The 18,905-nt window shown below is 41.2% G+C and overlaps 1 protein-coding gene across 1 annotated transcript in view; it reads right to left on the minus strand.

Annotated features, from left to right (window-relative positions):
* The window catches only part of CFTR (CF transmembrane conductance regulator), a 1,002,572-nt gene that overhangs the window by 233,370 nt on the left and 750,297 nt on the right, over nt 1-18,905 (minus strand). Inside the window, exons 18-21 of the mRNA XM_069228908.1 lie at nt 13,261-13,340; nt 9,463-9,613; nt 1,466-1,693; nt 316-416 (exon numbers count right to left, since the gene is read on the minus strand). Of these exons, the coding sequence (XP_069085009.1) occupies nt 316-416; nt 1,466-1,693; nt 9,463-9,613; nt 13,261-13,340 (560 nt within the window). The remainder of the gene's footprint in view (nt 1-315; nt 417-1,465; nt 1,694-9,462; nt 9,614-13,260; nt 13,341-18,905) is intronic.

Here is an 18,905-nt window from a genome sequence, read left to right on the forward strand (position 1 = left end):
TCGCCAAGGCCTGATTGCAACCTTGTTTACGCTGCAGTGCACCCAGGTAAAGAATTTTGACCATTTATTCCTGCTCCGTTCACTGCTTGCTCTAGCGTGTTCGCAAGTATGGCACGTGTGTGTCTCTTTAGGGGTGAATCGGAGCATAAGAAGTGTTCGGTGAAGAAGGATGCTCTTATGATATAGGTTCTATTCATTTGGAAAATTTCAAATCTGTGAATTATGAATATATTAGTCGAGCAGTCGATAAAATTAAACTGCGTCTTGGCGAAACATAGCATGAATAGAAATTATAGGAATGTTTTTTTGACTTACCAGGCTGTCTACGTCTATACTGGAGTTCACGGCCCATTGCAAAGTGTTCATGATGTTCATGGCCAGAGTGAGAACAATGCCAACTCTGCTTTCACCATCGCCTGAAGGAAGGATATATTTATCAAGTATAATTTACGATATCGAGACCTATATTTTTTTTAAATGTCATATAAAGTGCAATTTTTGCATTTGCAGTTTTTTTCAAAAGGGAGAAAAGTGCTCTTAGTCTCTTTGTGTTTTAGATACTAAAGCACTAATGACTGTAATATTATTATAAACTATTATTGCACCCATGTTTCTAATAAATGAGCAAAGAGCATAGGCACTCCACCACCGAGATTGCTTTTTCACCTGCCTTGGTGTTTGGAAATAATCTCCTTATTGCTGCAGCCGTGATGCAACACACAAATAGATTAGTCATCATCTATTTTTAAGAAGGGATATTTCTTATTTGTAACTTGTTGCTATTAATACACCTGGAAGTGGTGATGGAGTGATATCAAAGAATTTTCTACCGCCTATATTTAAATGGCACGTACTGTATGGGGACTATACTTCCAATGTTCGATTTCTACCTAAGCTTCTGCATAAGGAAGTAAATACTCTAGATCAAATCTCGTAACACAAACCCGCATTTAAGTGTGTCAGACAAGGTCCTTTTAGAGGTTAAAATACAAAGACAGGTTTGTCTCTAAATTTATAAACTGTTCTCACTCAAAAATTAGGTAGCCTGCTTGCAATCCCCGTGATCTTGAAGTGACACGACTTTCCCTTAACATAAGCATATTGATCTCTTGGGTTAATCCTGTACACAAGCGGACGGTATTCAGATCCTACTGGTACTGAGCTATTTCCTTTAACATTGAAATCAAGAAAAGAAAGGAGCCCATTGTGTAGATGATCACTAGCGCATCCCACTTTAATTGCTCGGTTTCTTCCTAAAGCATGAACGTTAGAACGCAGCTGCATATTTTCCATCATCCTCTCATTTTCCACCCCTTCCGCATTTCCAAACGCTCCCCATCCAAAAGGTAGGTTATGATGTTTTTTTTTTCCTGGGCAACAATTAGATATTTTGAATAAAAGCATTGACCACAATGGTTTCCCCATCTTCAATTTGTGAAAACTTTAGGATTGATGAGTGTATTACCTGTTGTTGCAATGGATATGAAGGTCACAGCACTAAAGAAGATAACAAAGATCATTTCTATCCTCATCTGGAACCAGCGCAGGGTGGAGAGGTACAGAAACCAGTTCGCCGTGTGTAAATTCAGGGCTTTGTGAAAGAGGGTTTCAAAATAAGGCTGCCTCCCAAAAGCTCTCAGAGTCCACAACCCTTTCAACGTGGTGATGAGGTGTGTGAAAATTGGGCTTCGAGCTGTACAGAAAGTTGGATTTAAGAAAACACAATGTCACTTCATGCTCAATATACCAATGTACGTCATTTAACTTACACAAAACATTGAAAGTTGGCTGCAAAGCTAAGAAAGTCTTGTAAAGGACTTGCTCACTCATGCAAATTTGAGTAGTTATGAGTTAGTACTGGCTGTTGTGATTCACCTGTTCCCTGCAATTCACCCGGACATTATGAATCCTCAAATCAAGAAAGGCCTAAATATCCATAGTCTCTACTTTTTATGGCAGAAGTCTGGGAGGTCAATAGGAAAGAGGTAAATAGATCCCCACTCCCTTCCCTTCGAAGTATTAGAGAAACTGACAAGAAAAAGAGGGAGGGAAATGATTTCATGTCATAGCTTTATCTAATGGATGGCATCGCCACAGGGCTATGATAGCACCAGTGACATGATGACATCATCACATTTTTTAACAGAGATTACAACTTTTTGTCCCAACCTTTGAGAACCATCTCCTATATGAAGACACTAATAACTATAGAAAGGGCAGAGGTCCATTTGTTGAGCTTACGCACAGTTCCCACAGCAGGTATAGTCCATGAAAATTTCATATAATTACACCCCCCAGAGCTCAGTCTTTATATCACAGACATTTGCATACCCAAGTTTGCTCCTCGTTTAAAAATGTCTTCTGGGACACTGGCATTACACTAGTTGGAGTAGAAAATGGTTCTTGGTAAGACATTTCCTATACAGATCAGAACAGTGGTACCTCGCAGGACTTTTTAATGAGAAATGGATGCTTGGGCAAAAAGACACAAAGTTGCTTAATGTGTAATACGACTGCGTAATTTGAAGACATTTTATTAATTTCTCATAATGCAAAATTTCGGAACTTCGCTAGTGTAATTAAAAATTTCATTAATGACTCATTTTTACATTTTTTGCCTTTGAAGTGTCTTCTGTCAAACTCTGTCCAGGGACCACAGGGAAGACAGAAGTTACTGGGCCCCAAACATGATGGTTGAGCTTGCTTGCTACTGGTGTCCTATGGGCCGTCTCACTATGGCTCTGCAAACTAGGCCAAATACAACCCTTTTTACCCTTCACTCTCAGAGTAGCATGAGTGAGAACCCCCCCATTCCCACGCACACAAACATTCACATTCAATCGCAAACACACATGTTCACAACCCCCCTCCCTTTCTGCATACTTGCACTCATAATACATCCCCCTCCCTCTTCTGCATACTCGCACTCAGGCACTCACACACTCACACACGCAGACACGCACACACAGACACCCCCCATGCACTGCATACATGCACCCACAAACACCCCCAACCGTACACATTCATTCACACACTTGCACTTACACATAGGCACCCCCCTCATCCATTCACTTACACCCCCACTCACTCGCTCACAAACATGCACTCATACACCCCCATTTGCACACATACACGCATACACCACACACATGCCCCCAACGTCCCCTCCCCTTTCAGACAATCACCTTAGCTTTTCCAGTGATCTGGTCATCCGAGAGGGGATGGGTCATGGTGGTTTTGCACCGCCAGCACTACCACGTCAGCAAGACGCCACCGGCGGGCGAACTCTTCCTGGTGTGGCAGTGCTGGCGATGCACCCACCTCTTCAACTCCGTTGGCCAGGTGGAAGTCCTCTAAAGACTCAAAATACGGCGGTCAGCAGACCGCCAGCACTGGCTGTCCTCTGGCTGCGGTGGTCTTTGGAAAAGGCCACCAAAGTCGTCATGAGGGCCTAAGGCTTTTCATGGAGGTAATATGGGGGACCAGAATTCAGAACTCAAAATTCAACCAAGCGACAAAATAACATATTGTCTAGCCCAGTGATTATCTTTCAATTAACAGAAAGTATTTTAATCTCACAGAAAAATGAAGTACTACATAGATAAATGGGAACTGCAATTACATTATTGTAATCCAAGTCAAAATCTTCAGTGAGGCTCTGCACCACTCTTCCAATGCTTTCTTCTGCGATAGTGATTTCTACTAGCTACAGTCCCCGGTAGGATGTGGGCATAGGCATTCATTAGGCACAGGTGCAGATTATTTTAAGTTAACCTACTTATCAAATGTGCAACTCAGTTCAACATCTTTCATCCCTTTCATCCCTTCAATTCACTCAGACAAGAGCCTTATGTCCACACTGCAGATTCTTCTGTGTGTTCTAGTGTCTCAAACTACTACTGTCACAAGCTGGGTCAAGTTGCAGCTCTATCAGTGCAGTGGGTGCAGTTTATTACCTACCCTCACAGAGGCACCTTCTTTTCTCTCTTGGCTGTGTCTGCAACCTAGCATTGGAACAGGGGCCACTGAATGGAGTCAGTATGACAGGCCAGTCAGCAGTACCCACTTATGGTATTTGTTGCCTTACCAGTTGAGTGAAGACAGGCTCTCAATTACAAGAGTTGCAGTCTTCAAGTCATCCATTATAGTGTGTTTTCTGCAGTTGTGACCTCCGGGCCGATCATGACTTTTGCTTTAGTGGTGACTTAGCTCCTCTTACTAATGTTGGCAACTGCAGCACCAATCTCTTGAGCTCATGGTGGATTACAGAATGACACAGTGATGCTTGTTCAAAGTCTTTGTACAGTTCACAGCAAGACACACACACAGAGACCGGGGAAACCCTTCAGAGCACAGGCTGCTCCAGGCTTCACACTCTGTTGTAATCAGCTTTTCTCTGAGTGTTCCTCACATCATTAACATGTTGGCCTTCTCCTCCTGGACAGTCTCTCCTCCTGCAGAGACAGGTCCTCTCCTTACCTCTCTAAGTAGGCATGTAAGCTTCCAGGCACTAGGAGTTACCACAGCACCTCCAGCATACACTGCAGTCTTCAGGAGATGTCCCCTCACCTGTAGGACATTAACTGTCAGTCAGTCACTAGCCCTGTTTCCCCAGTTTTACAGTTTTTTCCAGATATGGGATATGAATTCACTGTCTAACACTTCAGGACTGGTTTAAATTGTTTTTCCTTTGAAAAGTCATTCTCTGGCTGTTCCTCAGACAAAGCCTTTATATAAGGTGACAGCTCTCACAGCAGGTACCAATGGTGCTGGCTCCAAGTAGGAATATCCAAAACAAGAGCATAATGTAGTGTGAGGTCTCTGCACCTGGCTTTTATCAGCCCTTCCTGAAGCAACAATCAGGAACATGCAAAATGGCAGGCCTTCTCTAGAAACATCCTACCCTTGAACAACAGAAACTGCAGTCCCACAACCCACCCCTACAATTTACCAATTGGCAGTGCTCAAGAAGACCTAATCAGCAGCATTTGCGAAGAATGTCCTCATCAATTTGTTTAAGTGAAACATACTATCCTCCCTCCCCTATGTTCCTATGTTATTGTTTGGATCTCCACACTCCAGCCAACAGAATGCAAGCAGAGCAACACTTTACTTTCGACCTCTGGGGAATATGTCCTCAAACTCCATCATGTGCCTTGCTAAACCAAGGCCATTCAAAATGGATCCCACTGGGCCAAGTACTCAGACTCACAGAGTTCTACTGCTATAAATGCGTGTGTACATACAGACACACACAAGGCATGCACAAAGAATGTCAGTGCAAGGTTCCAGAGTTCACATAATAGATGAACTTTACAGGAAAGAGTTCTGTAGACAGCATTTTATGGGAAACAGAGAAAAAAAGTCTGGTCACATTAAAGATTCACAAAATATGGTATGCTGCCTTTACTGCTTTATCTGCACCCAGGGTTCAGACATTACCTATGTCAGCCTTCCTTGTCATGGTCCTGACTCTGTGTCTAGTGCACAGAATTCACCCATACAAATTCAAACAAAAACACACATGCCCTAACCAATGTGGTCCCTAAAGGAAATGACCAGCCTCGGTTCTATATAGATGGGACCTCACATGTGTTTCCTCTTTATTTTGTTTCTCTGCAGACCACTCAGAATCAAGTCACAAGTAAGTTTGTTTTATTCTTTTGTTTCTATATTTTTGTAAGTCATCATACAGTGGCCTGCTGTAGCAGATGCTTTTGTTTAGGTAGCGTGCGTGTTTCCTTAGCCACTCAACAAGAAGGTTGAAGGTGCAGTTAAAAGATACTACTCAGCGGCAATTTTTCCAATCACAACAGGAGCCTATGAGACTTTTATAGTCCAGTCACTCCTGCATGAATTTAAGCCCTTGCAGAAGTTTTGCAAGAAGGAAAAGATGGCACATCCAAACTGGTGATCATAGACCTGCAGATCAGATTGTTATCTGACATAACCTTTGATTCCCTTTCTGCTGCTGTGGCCTTTGGTGCAGCCATCTTTGTGAGACCTCATAGCTGAATGAGAACCTTGGAGGCTGATCTTTGATAAGCCATCTCCCATTTAACCGTGCTAAAAGGCTTTTTGGCTCCCAGCTGAAAGACATGGGTAAGAAATCGCCAGAAGATCACAAGCTTCTTATGCCACTCAGACCTCCCGGGATGGGTAGACGTTGTGGACTGTATAGAGCTTTTTACCAATCATGTTCAACAAAGACTTCCAGTCATTCCTTTCGTGTGAGCGGATGTGGCCAAGGCACTCCTCCCACAGACAAGTGGAGAAGAAGGAGCAGGATTGCTATTCACTGAAGTTTTCAGTTCAGAAGAGCAAAGACAAATTGTGAACCCTCCTGGATCGAAAAACAGTGAACTTGTCCATCCCCCATCGAAAGTTCAAGATGGTGAATGCATAGAATATCATATCTCTCTAAACATGTTTTTATCATCAATAGATCTTCTAGATGCTTACTTGCATATTCCTGTGCACCCTTCTTCTCAGAGGTTTTCAAGACTGTGTGCCTTCAGCCTCCACTATAAATTCTATATTCTCTCTTTTGACCTCTCTTCAGCTCCTAGAGTTTTCACTTGGCACCACTGGTGGCAACCTGCATTTCTTGGTTCTTGGGTCTGTTGGTTTTCCCATACTCGGAACACTGGCTAATTTCAGCTTTTTTAAAAGGGGCTACCAACTGTCCAGCTAGTTTGTAAGTGCCTGGAAACTCATGGCTGATAGTCTCATCTGCCTCCATCTCAGGAGCTTCAATTTATTGGAGCCCTGTTCAACACAAAAGTGGGAAAGGTATTTTTACCTCTGGCCCATCAATAGAAGCTGATGTCTCAGATATCTGATAATTTTGAAAGAGGCTCCAGCAAGGGAATGGCTGAGAGTGCAGGGATATATGGCAGCCTCCTTGTATCTGGTTCCCTGGGCTCACCTTCACCTGTTTCACCTGGTGTACCACCTCCTGTCTTAATGGAACCCTGTGTCACAGGACTTTGATGCTCCAGTTCAGATCTCCCCCACTAGCAGTGGTGGCTTGAATTTAATCTCAGCAAGGGAATACTTCTATCTCCCTTGTTTCCAGTCACAATATTGATGGATGCAAGCAGTTTGAGTTGGGGAGCAACAATGGGGAGCTTTTCAGATTAAAGTCTATGCTTTCTGGTAGAGTCCAGGAATTTGTCAAATTGGAAAGAACAGGCAACCGTGCTCAAAGCCCTGTTACATTCTGCACCAGACATCATGAACCAAGCAGCTGAGATCAGAACATATAGGATATAGATATTATATAGGGGCCTATGTGCATAATCTACAGGGCAACCAGATACCTCTGTTGGCCTCTCTGTCGGGCCAGATAGAGAAGTGGGCAGAGCAGAACCTTCTGTTCCTGGCGGTGATATATCTTCTGAGGAGGGAGAATGGAAGTGCAGATCTGCTGAGCCACACATTCTGCCTCCTTCTATACCCTAGGGTGTTTCAAAACATCAGAGATCATTTTGAAGTTCCATGGTTCCACATCTTTGCTTCTCCCAAAGATGCCCTCTTTAGAAACTTCTGCACCCTTCTTCCATATCAGGAGGCCTGGAGGATAGACACAACGAGTTTAAGGAAAGTTGTTTTTCCTTGTTGCCATTCCTTCAGACACAAGGTAGGTGAGATTGAGGCTCTTTATTGTCATGAGCCTTATCTAAGACTTCACAGTAAGGTTATCCTTTGACCAGCCCAGCATGTATACTGAAGGTTTCTTCAGCTTTCTATCTATCTCATGATTTAACGTTCCCTGCTTTCTTTCCTGCCTCTTCCTCAGAGAAAGAGCTCTTAAAGCATTCTCTAGATCTAGTCAGGGCTTTTACAATCTGTTTGCAAAGGACAGCTTCCTTCCGGAAGATGGATTTGTTTTGCCAACTATGGTAGGGGCAATAAAGGTCAACCTCCCACTATTTCCACAATGAATTGCTAGATCAATACAGTGATTTCTTTGACACATCAGTAATCTAACCCTTCTCTTTTCTAAAAAACATATGTTCAACTGCAACTTGAGCAAACCATCTTACTTGAATTGCCTATTGTAAACTTAGAATGGGAGATGTATTCTCTTCTGTTTTTGATTCAGCTGTTGTTTCAGTGATCCAGTGAGTTACATCATGATGGTTTTATTTATTTACTCGTTCTTGAATAAAAACACCTTTTGTAGCGTGATTGCAGAGATCAAACACTTTTTTTATACATCAGCTTTGGTACACCCTTATTGAGTTGTTACTGTGGCTAGGAAGATGGACAAAGTAGGTAAAGACTCAGTTATTTACTGGTAATCTTCATTACTCCACGTCATTTTCATCCTAACCATAGTCTTAAACTCCCTCCCTTCAATCCCTGAGAGAAGAGGGGAGATAAATGTTAATATATTTTACTGCTAATAGTTCAGGAAGCACACATGTCAGGCCAGTCCATATAGGCCTGAAGGTGATCACTTCCTGTAGGGGCCATTTTGTTTAGGGCATGTGGGTTTTTGTTTTCACTTGTAATGGTTTTTGTTTTCACTTGTATGGGTGAATACTGTGCACAAACCACAGAGTCCCTCATTAAGTCAGGACTGTGGCGAGGAAAATTATGACTCTGAGTAGTGAAGGTTAGAGGTACGTAACTGTGTCATTAGGTCCGTGCCCAGTAGGAGGGTGCACTTGGTGCACCTCACAGGTGACAGAAGAGGTTGTGGCCTCTGCAAGCATACCAGGTCCAAACAAAAGTTAGGATACCAGTTTCACATGCAGTCAAGCATTCAGGGTAGGGGGTCACACCCATTTACCATGCCAACGATATTCCCATCCTATCACCTACTATGATCCCAAATGCCAAACCAGTCCAGATCCACCATGTATCCCTTCTCCACTTCCAGAAGGAGTTGAAAAGAAAACCCATCTGTTCATGTCACACCTTGGCACCTGGTAACCACCCAGATTCTGAAAGACACCTGAAGAGTTCCACTCCCACCTCTTCCTATACCACCCACAGTTCTGCCACTCTGCTCACTAACCTAACCCTCCCTGGACCCTCACCCAGCATACTTCCCTTTCTACTGTAGGTCAGTGCCACTGATGCTGCATCCCTTATCTCCCTTCTCTGTCCTCTTTCTTTTGAACTAGTTACTTATAGCCCCATCATGTTTAGTTGTTTCTAGGCTCATGATACACACATGCTGTATAAATTACGTTTATGTTCTAGAGACTTCAGTTGTATATGCAAAATACATTGAATATTACTCATTATTTCCTGTGTTTATACCTTTGTGAAAGATTATACAGTATTTATTCTGATATTAAGCATGTTTCCTGCTTATAACAGTACTTAAAATTGATGTCATTGAGCCCATCTGCAGTGATCATGACATGACTGCCATTGAGACCAAAAGATGCCATTTACCTTTGATTGTCACATATTGCTTCGGGTTTAAATAATGCATGTTCATACCTTCGGATTCCAGTTGTTTCAGTTGCTGAGATGTGTGGAGAAAGTAGGCTCTCAGTAAAATGAAGGCTATGATCACAGGTATTGTTGCCAGGAAAATATAGGGCTCCAAAAGTGAAACTACAGTAATAGCTCCTATCACAATTAGTACCAACTGTGGGAACATAAAAAATACATTTAGATGACCAGTGTATTCTTTCATTTATCAATATATTTAATGAAATGGTTACACATAGATAGCCATTAGGAAACAAATTAAAGGTAAACCATTCAATTTATATTAGGCTGCATTGTGTACTGTGTGGACGAAGCAAGCCTTTAAGAAAAGGAACTAATTCCTGAATCAAGACATGTGCATAACACCTCATGTATGCAGAGTAAGTTACAAATCAATGTGTAACTATATATATTATCACAGTAAGCAATATTAATGTCTGCTTGATATAGTTAGTGCTCTCCATTAGATGTAAACCAGGTAGACAACTGCTGCCTTCTGCTAATATATAGCATTGTAGCTTGTCGGGTTGCAGAGGGCTAAAAAGGTTGTTAAATGCCCTGAGCTGAGTTATTGACCAAAGCCACAGGTTAGGGCCTATTACGAGTGACAGTACCTTTAGCAACAGTAATAGCAAGAGGCTGACGAGCTTCAATACTATTATAATATATGGGATTCTGTAATCCTTGTATAAGCGACAGTCACTAATTTCTTTATAATCGGCGACTTGTGACACATCAAGTTGCTGATTATGAAGAAAAGACATCAGAACTTGACAATTACAAGTGATTACAGTTCAGCACTTATGTCAAAATGCCAGCGGCCAGAGCCAGCTGCTGAGGTGAAAGTCAGATTAGGTCATGTAGTATAATTATAGCAACTGGTTAAAGCAGCGAAAACGGAACGTTGCTTTTCTTTCTAAGGATCTATTTTAATAGCTTTCAGTGACAAACAGAGAGAATATGTTTATTTTTTGCAGAGCTAGTATATTTATTCATGTTTCTACACGTTCACAGCTACAGCAGCTTTTTCTTTTCAAACTGTGGTATATTGAACGGTTTCTAATATCTGATTTTGACAAATATCTAACAGGTTGATGTGTATAATTTTAGACTAGAAGTTTTATTTTTATTCTTCCTGTTTGCAAACATGTTTGCTCTTTTGTATGAAACAGCTATGCAGCAAGGTATTAGGCGGTCTCTGGGAACGGTGATGGTGTGGCCATGTATTATATGGGGTAGAGTAGCCCCTGCATTACATGATAAGGACATTGCAAGTCATCTCATAGTTTCATTACTTCAGAAAGGATATATGGTTATGAAATTCCTCAGTGACTTGCAATATCCTTATCATGGACGGCAGGGGTTACTTTCTCCATAATGGATTATTACACTCACCAAGAGTAGAATGTTCTCAAATAAACAGGGAGTAACTGAAACAACTATTGGAACGTTGAAGCAGAAGTTCTGTACCAGACATTGGTTTTAAGCCATTTCATTGTTTTCATGTAATGCCCAAGATTCAAATGAATGCTGCTCTTTCGGGGAGGTAATTTCAGCTTTTGGAAATACTTTCAAATAGAGCACGCCAACAGGAATGTGATAGGCCAAATGTCAGGCAAGGCTAGTTGGTGGCCCAACTACACAAGCATATGTGCCCTAGACTGTTATGCAGACTTCATTTGTGTCAGAATGTAAGTAGCAAGAGCAGAAGAAAAGTAAATGCCCAGTATGTTAAAAAGCATGCAAAAGACGGCCAAATCATTTTGAAACAAAGTTATTTCAGGCATATATCACAGTCACTCTGCGAGTAAATTAACCAATTGTTCTACTCAACCACCACAGGTTATGGGTCCATCTAATTGTCTACTAGCTTTGTTTCAGACTTTCCTGCTCAAATATTAGGTGTATATTAATTATTAGAAGCAATACATCATGCTGCTCAATCTACATATCATTTCATAGCAAACAAATGGTCTTATTTGTGTTATGACTGCTTAAATGTAAAGTCACACAAAGCAAGCAAGATGAAGTGAATATTTTTATATGTCTGCACATCTTGGAATGGAGTGAAAAATAATAGCATCCATGCAACACACTGTGCATAGCATCATTAAAAAAGTATAATCAGCGCTAGATCGGAATAAACACCTGCTATTTACATGTATTGAATGCAAATTTATCTTATGTAGATAACCCAAAAATCAGACTTGTTTGGCCCTCCTGGACCTATGTTTGTCTGCATAAAAGCTTATTCTGTCATCTAAGTTGCATGTATTCTTTTTTCATGTGATCTTACTTCACTTTTTGTGTTTTATTTCATTCAGAAAAGAAGGCTGGCTTATTAAATGGCTCAACACTTATTTGATCGTACATTCAATACTGTTCTTTGTAATTTACTCAATTAATTTTTAACCCTTTTCGAGAGCCAGTTGGCCCTCATCAGATGAAGCCACCACCCCACACATTATGCTCTTACTATGGCTTATTCTAGTTTGGTGAATCCTGTATGTTTTCTACAATCAATATTTTTAGGGAGCACAGTTTCCTTATTGGATATTTTTAGTTGATGCAAGCATTGACAAGACTTATGTAGCAACAGTTCACTCCTTCAGTAGATTTTCATATAGCAATGGCATGGGTGATACTAATGTTGAACCCTTTTCTGGTTTTCAAATGTAACTAGTGTGTGTTGCTAGGCCTTTTACACTAAATGCATTACTGCATTATTTTAGTACAGTCAACATTGATATCTAGGGTGGCATTATGAAGGCAAACTTTCTTCTGTTTCTTGTTCAATATTTAGGTCATTTTAATTCTTTTCTGTCTTAAGAAAAAAGTATCAGTCTACTTCTACACAACGTTATAAACATTTGCATCATTATTGGTAATGAAAATATATTTTATTTATTTTAGAGCTGACGTGATCTGAACTTTGTAAATATGCAATTTCTGTCTCTGGTGGATGTCATCCCATCACAAAATACCAGCAACAAAACATTGAATATGGCTGCATTTTTAAGAGCTCCCAATTTAGAGCTCTAAAAGATACAGGATATGTCTGGCGTGTTGGCATTTTTTCCAAATGCCATGTACTTTAAACACAGTGAAGTTGACAGTGTGTTTAGAGCCACACCTTTCTGGAATCTCCTTTTTAGGATCATTCTACTCTCCAATTTGAGTATTAGAAAATATGTATATGTATGCTTCTCTTTCTTCCTTCCCTACTGGACTAAGGAACATCTGTTTATACTGGAATGGCCAAATACGTACTTCATAGCACTGGCTGTTCATTGCTAGACTTTTGATGCCGCACTGGCAAAAAACATAAATACTAGATCTGAAACAGCTTTGCTTCTTGGTTTTCATCATGTTCCATGTAAATAGTCTTTGGCAGCCTTACAGCAAGTCATTCTTTGAAAGGGTGATTTAATTTTAGAATTGAACCGATTTGCACCTCTTTCCATGGTACTTGAAAGTATTATTCATATTTTAACTGTATAAAGATATATTGAAACGCTTTCACTGCTACTTATTCACTTTTTCATAGAGAAGCCATAACTCACCCCAACCCAACCAAGGAAAGTACGATGTTTTGACTAAGTGTGAATCATTCTAACAGCCAAATCTCAACTCTTGTCTTTACCTGTTGCATTGTGTAGACCAAACACGGATTATTTTAATTCCACGTGACCACTGACTTGCCTGATCTCTGAAATTGCCTAAATCATGTTCAACACTTCCATTTAATTTAAGAAGCATCCATCGCTGGGTGACAACCCATGAGAGAACTATTAACGCACACACCTGTATGAAGTCAAATATAGTAAGCGGTAGTAGATCATCCATGATGGCTGTATCTTTAGAGAATCGGTTAAGAATCCGACCTGTAAGTTGAATGGAAAATAATATTAGAATTTTTATCAAGAAAATAAATGTACAATTAAAAAAATACATAAAAAGAGTTCTGTACATCAGGAAAAACAAATCTTTTTCACACATGTTTTACTATGGGTTCAAATATGGAAGCTTCGATTTTCTTTTCACATAGCAGTAGTTAACTATATACAACAAACTGAAGCACGGTGTCAGCATCACCTTATTTGTAATTCTATTTATTGGACATGCAAAGAGTGTTTTAGCTGAGTGACCTGCATAAAGGTAAACAATATTTTTTAAATTAAAGCAGAATAAGGAGGTACCAATTTAACATTCATATTAGTTCAAAGTGATACGATTCAACACTGCTTTCCCACAACATCTTTTGTTTACAATGCAGTAGTAATACAACCTACCCCAAATAAAAAAGAAAACCATTTGAAAATGCAAAAAAATATAAACAATAATAAAAAACATTAAGGCCCTCATTTTGACCCTGGCGGATGGCAGTATTTTGGAGAAGAGTACTGCCAACAGGCTGGCGGTACTCTTTCTAAAAATATGACATTGGCGGTTTGGACTACCAATGTACCACTCCGTCCCCCAGGTCAGTAACAGCCACCGGGCTGGAGACTTCAGTCTCCAGCCAGGCGGCCATCACTGTCCCACCCGCGGGATTATGACCCCACCTACCACCATGGTTTTCGTGGCTTCCTTACCACCACGAAAACCATGATGGTAGGTACTATCAGTGACAGGGAACCCCTTCCCTGTCACTGATAGGGGTCTCTCCCGCCCCCTCCCCCTCCACAGAGTCCTTCCCCACCCTCCCCCTCCCACTCCAGACCCCCCACGACATACACGCACATTCACGCACCATCATACACATGCATACACATGCTCATACCCACATTCATCCACACATTCATATATCCATTCACACACACATCCAGACACACAGACATAAATACATTCAAGCATGCATAAACACAACACAATATACATGCACAATCACACCCATGCATGCACACACGCATTCCACACAGCACACACCCTGCATGCACGCACATGCAAACATACACCCACACAACCCCACACACACAACACCTCCCACCCCCGTCCCCTGTCGGAGCCCCCGACTTACCTTTTGTGAGTGGGTCCTCTGGCAGGAGACGTGATGGGGCACTGATGCCAGCAGCAGCGTCCGCCAGCAGAACACCGCTAGGCTGTACCATGGGTCATGATACGGTCTGCGGCGGTCTACTTGTGTGGGGCTGCTGCTGGCAGCAGAGTCACCTTACTGCCGTCCGCCGCCATGACCGCAACGGAATTCCGCCATCCTTCTGGCAGAATTCCGGCTACAGTCATAATATGGCAGACAGTAGGTAGCCGAGGCAACAGTTTTTTGGTGTCCGTCGCCACGGCGGTAGGTGGTCAATACCGTCAATGTCATAATGAGGGCTTAAATGCCAAAATAGTGAATTAAGGAATCACCAATTGTCAAACACATGCCTAAAGGCCCGAGTTTGATATTCATCCAATAGGCCAAGCCCTTGGTAATTGCTTACATTGGAAAGCTGTGTGTTTGTGAGGTATTCATCTTTTAAAAGCCATATGCGAAAAGGGGATGTGACTTTCCTGTAACTGGGAGAATACACCAGATTCTGCAGTTAAACTGAGCAAGCATGAAAGTACTCTTGCCCTGTCTTGGAAATTAAATATGTAGTATGACAATTATAGTAAAAATCAACCTTTACATGTTGTGGAAATAATCAAGATGTTAATAAACTATCGGAGTCACAGTCACAAGACATTATGATTTTTGACCTGTGATAACATCGTTTAAATGAATAGTCTGTTTCATGTTTCCCGCTGTCATTTAGATGTTATCTGGTCATTTACGAAAGGTAATGCCAGTTCCATTATGAAGCACACTTGCATGGTTTAATTATTATCGCAGGATGTATAGACTAACCAAAGACATTATTTTGTATCAATAATATAAAATTGGAATGGTAGATGATGTGACTACTAAGGCATCCATTTCTGTCTGAAATAGTTCTCGTCCTCTCAAATTAAAAAGATGGTAGCCCTTCTGTACTTTTACAGTTCAGTACTAACACTATGTAGAGCAAAGACAATAGCTGAGGTTTACATGAGGTTCAGACTCCTTTGGAGAAGATGAATTATCCTTTGATTATAGTAGAGCTGTGATGGTAGCTGGATAGAAGTTAGGTTCGACCCAATGACTGCATTCAAATATTGCTTCTCTATTTCTGATAACATTTGTATTTGTACGATGAGAAGTGGAGTTAGTAAAAATTACTTGAGCAAGGATCACATGAAGTACATGGTAAAAGTAATATTTTCAACTGTTCTCGTTTTTAGTGTCCTCAGTGTATATCTTTATGTTGAATTGATATCTGTGTGATGGAAATTCATGTTTACTTCCAAATAAACTATTTATGATGATGACATGTTTTAGTGTTATTTCACATCTGTTTTTCTCAAACGTTCTTAAAAGGTAGATAACATTTATGAGAAAATTACATTTTTAAACGAATTTCAAATTAAAATGTTATTACTTTGTGTCTGGGTACATGATAGCATAAAAAATTATGACCATTGCAAACAAAAACAAAGATACAGACTATAGCTAAAGGCCACCAGGCCAATGTTGTCTGCATGCTTCCTAGGAATATTGCAGCCTCTGCGTAGTTTTGATATCTGTCTTTGCTCTTAAACCTTAATTGCTCCTTTATCTCCATGTTATAAGACCCAAATAAAGTTGTCTACAATACACAAATGTCTAAGGCAAATTTCTAAGGGAATGAAATCCGGTCCTAGTCATTAGCATTAAATGGAACCCTACATTATAGGCATGAAGACCAGGTGAATCGAAATCAGGCAACCATTATACATTCACAAATGTTGTAAATATTTGTATCATATGGTATGCAATTGCAATTTTCAGATGGTCTAAGTATCTTCTGTACTAATTACCCATTACTCGAAGGACTAGTTAAAATATTTGGTTCAATAATGATGGTCTGGAGGAATGGCACTGATTCAGTGTCATCTAAACATCCTTATTAAGATGTACTTCACTGCCTAGTTAGACTTTCATATCATAGTTTTAACTGAGATGCACCATTGCATTCATCAGAATGTACAATGTAATTCTGCTGTGGGTAGAGTGCTGTGAAGTCATCTGTTTTTGGTGATGATGGCCTGGACAAACCTTTGAGCAATAGAAGACTACTGCATCCAGAACCACCCAGAGATTCTACAGGCACAGGTTACAATGTAATACAACCACCCAACAGAAGCTTGTGGGTGATTATGAGGACAGTGATTTTGGGCTAGAAAACTAAGGTCATCTTAATAAACTTTTACAATGGGCTTCGGAAAAAAAAAGCAGGATACCTAGTGTTGTGAAGAGTAAGAAAATTCCCCCAACATGTCATGACAACATAATGCACCATCAGCTAACCAACATTACACAATAACCAATCACCATCATGAAACTCACTGCCAAACAGCCTGAAAACATCTAGAATTGGAGAGTTAAAACAAACACCTCAAAATATTTAAACATATAAAACATATTTAAAAATTAAGAATACAGGAACAAAAACAGTTTGCAAGACTCTAAAGATTAATAGCCAATATTAAAGAATAAAGATATCAACAAAGACCATTTGAAACACCTGAAAATAAAAATTAAAGATACAACATGCGCAATGAAGACATTAGATTTCAAAACAACATTGAAGCTGTTTAACAATAAAAACTTTAGCTATAGAATCCTAAAAGAGCAAAAAAGACCAATAAAATCCCAAACAATAAATAGCATAAAAATAAGAGCAATACAACAGAAAACATAAATAGTGGAACAAATGCAACACTAATGTCACCCCGTCCATCAACTGCAGCAATTGCAAACCCCTATGAAGGGTCCAACCTGAGGTGAATACAAGCAGAATTCTATGTCAGAACCGGAGGTGAGGATTATGCCTTGCTTTCTTTATTTATTTCGTTCCAGTAGCTTCAACTTAACAATGACAAAACTACCTTTCCCATAAGTCTCAGAGAAAGAACTACAACTTTAACATCCAGTGAACGAAGCACAGTCCACTATCATCCGGGTCGCTTCCCCCATAACGTCCTTGTTCTTTCCTGCTTCCAAGCAGCTAAGTAGACATTTCTTCTCTCCTCTCTACGATTGTGATTTTGCTGTTGTTTTCTCCCCTTTAGCGGGCTCACCATAGCCTTCTCGCAGACCGCGTCACAGTGCCTCAAAAAACCTGCTATTTGGCCTAGCTCCAAAATCTGCCTTGGGCACCTCAGTGAGTTCTTTCCTGCCCCTCTAGTCTACCTAATCTCTGTAACCAGCCAGGTCAGAGCCAATATTTTGCCTCTATTAGCCAGAATGGCGGATGAATATACAGAGGAGGAGTCCCTACATGTGCTCCCCACTGACTATGAATTTTGTCAGGCGGTCAACACCTTCATACACCAGGCAGTAGCAGAGGCAATAGAGCCCTTGCAACGCTGCCTTATTGAGCTTGCTTATGCCTGCCCTATACCTCTGGGTGATATAATGGATACTACCTCCAAGCCATGGGTACCTCTCTTGCGATGTCTATCGCAAAAAAAGTAAAGGCAATAAGCCTCTGGACCTGAGAGTGTTCGAGTCCCTCAAAAAAGCTTTTATTAGGCCAGAACCTTCAGTGGAGGACAATCATCAGGGTCACTTAGAAGTACCTCTGCTATCGGACCAGGACGATGGAGATACGCCAGACGAAGTGGGTCCATCCTGCCCTTGGTGCCCCTCTCCTATACTGAAAGCCCCCGAATCACAAGAATCCACAACTGACATGCAGGAACTGGGGAACTTAATCCATCTGCGTTTCTACGAGTGATCCTCTATGGACAAGGTGGCTCAGTATGTGGCTAGCCACCTTCGCAAACCTATAGATAAGGAGGTCAGGGCATGTCTCAAAGCTAAATGTCCATCCACCCTGGGAAGGTGGCACTCACTCCTGAGTTTGGCCCCCGCATGACCACCTTCCTGCAGAAATACATCAAAGATCCCAGGAAAAGGATCAATAGGTCTTGGCGTTCGTGCCAAGACAAACTCCTAGATGTGAGCAGTCCGCAGACAAAACTCCTAGACCTAGCTGAGGAGGCTAGTGCCACAGGCATGCCTATGTCTTCGGAGACTTTCTCAGGTTGGGCCCAACATCAAGTCATATTTCTAGACAATGCCACTGTGCCCTCTCGATCGAACGACGGCGCTCCTTCTTCCTTAAGGTCGATCCAAAGATCAGAGACCTGGTGTCTACGGAGGCAGGACTAGTGGCACAGGGAGGCCTTTTTGGGGAGCCTTTCATCAAGGGGCTAGGCAGGTTTGTTGCTACTTTCACTTCGCTGGACCAGGCGCAAACATCTATCAAAAAGATTTTTTATCCTAAAATTTTCATTGGGGCTGGCCGTGCAGCGAGCGATCAACTGGCCGCTTCTAGGCCCAAAGCCCTCCCAAAGGCTTCAAACATCCACAAGGCCAGTCC

The sequence above is a fragment of the Pleurodeles waltl genome, chromosome 4_1 (assembly GCF_031143425.1).
Source record: "Pleurodeles waltl isolate 20211129_DDA chromosome 4_1, aPleWal1.hap1.20221129, whole genome shotgun sequence".
In the NCBI taxonomy this organism is placed as follows: domain Eukaryota; kingdom Metazoa; phylum Chordata; class Amphibia; order Caudata; family Salamandridae; genus Pleurodeles; species Pleurodeles waltl.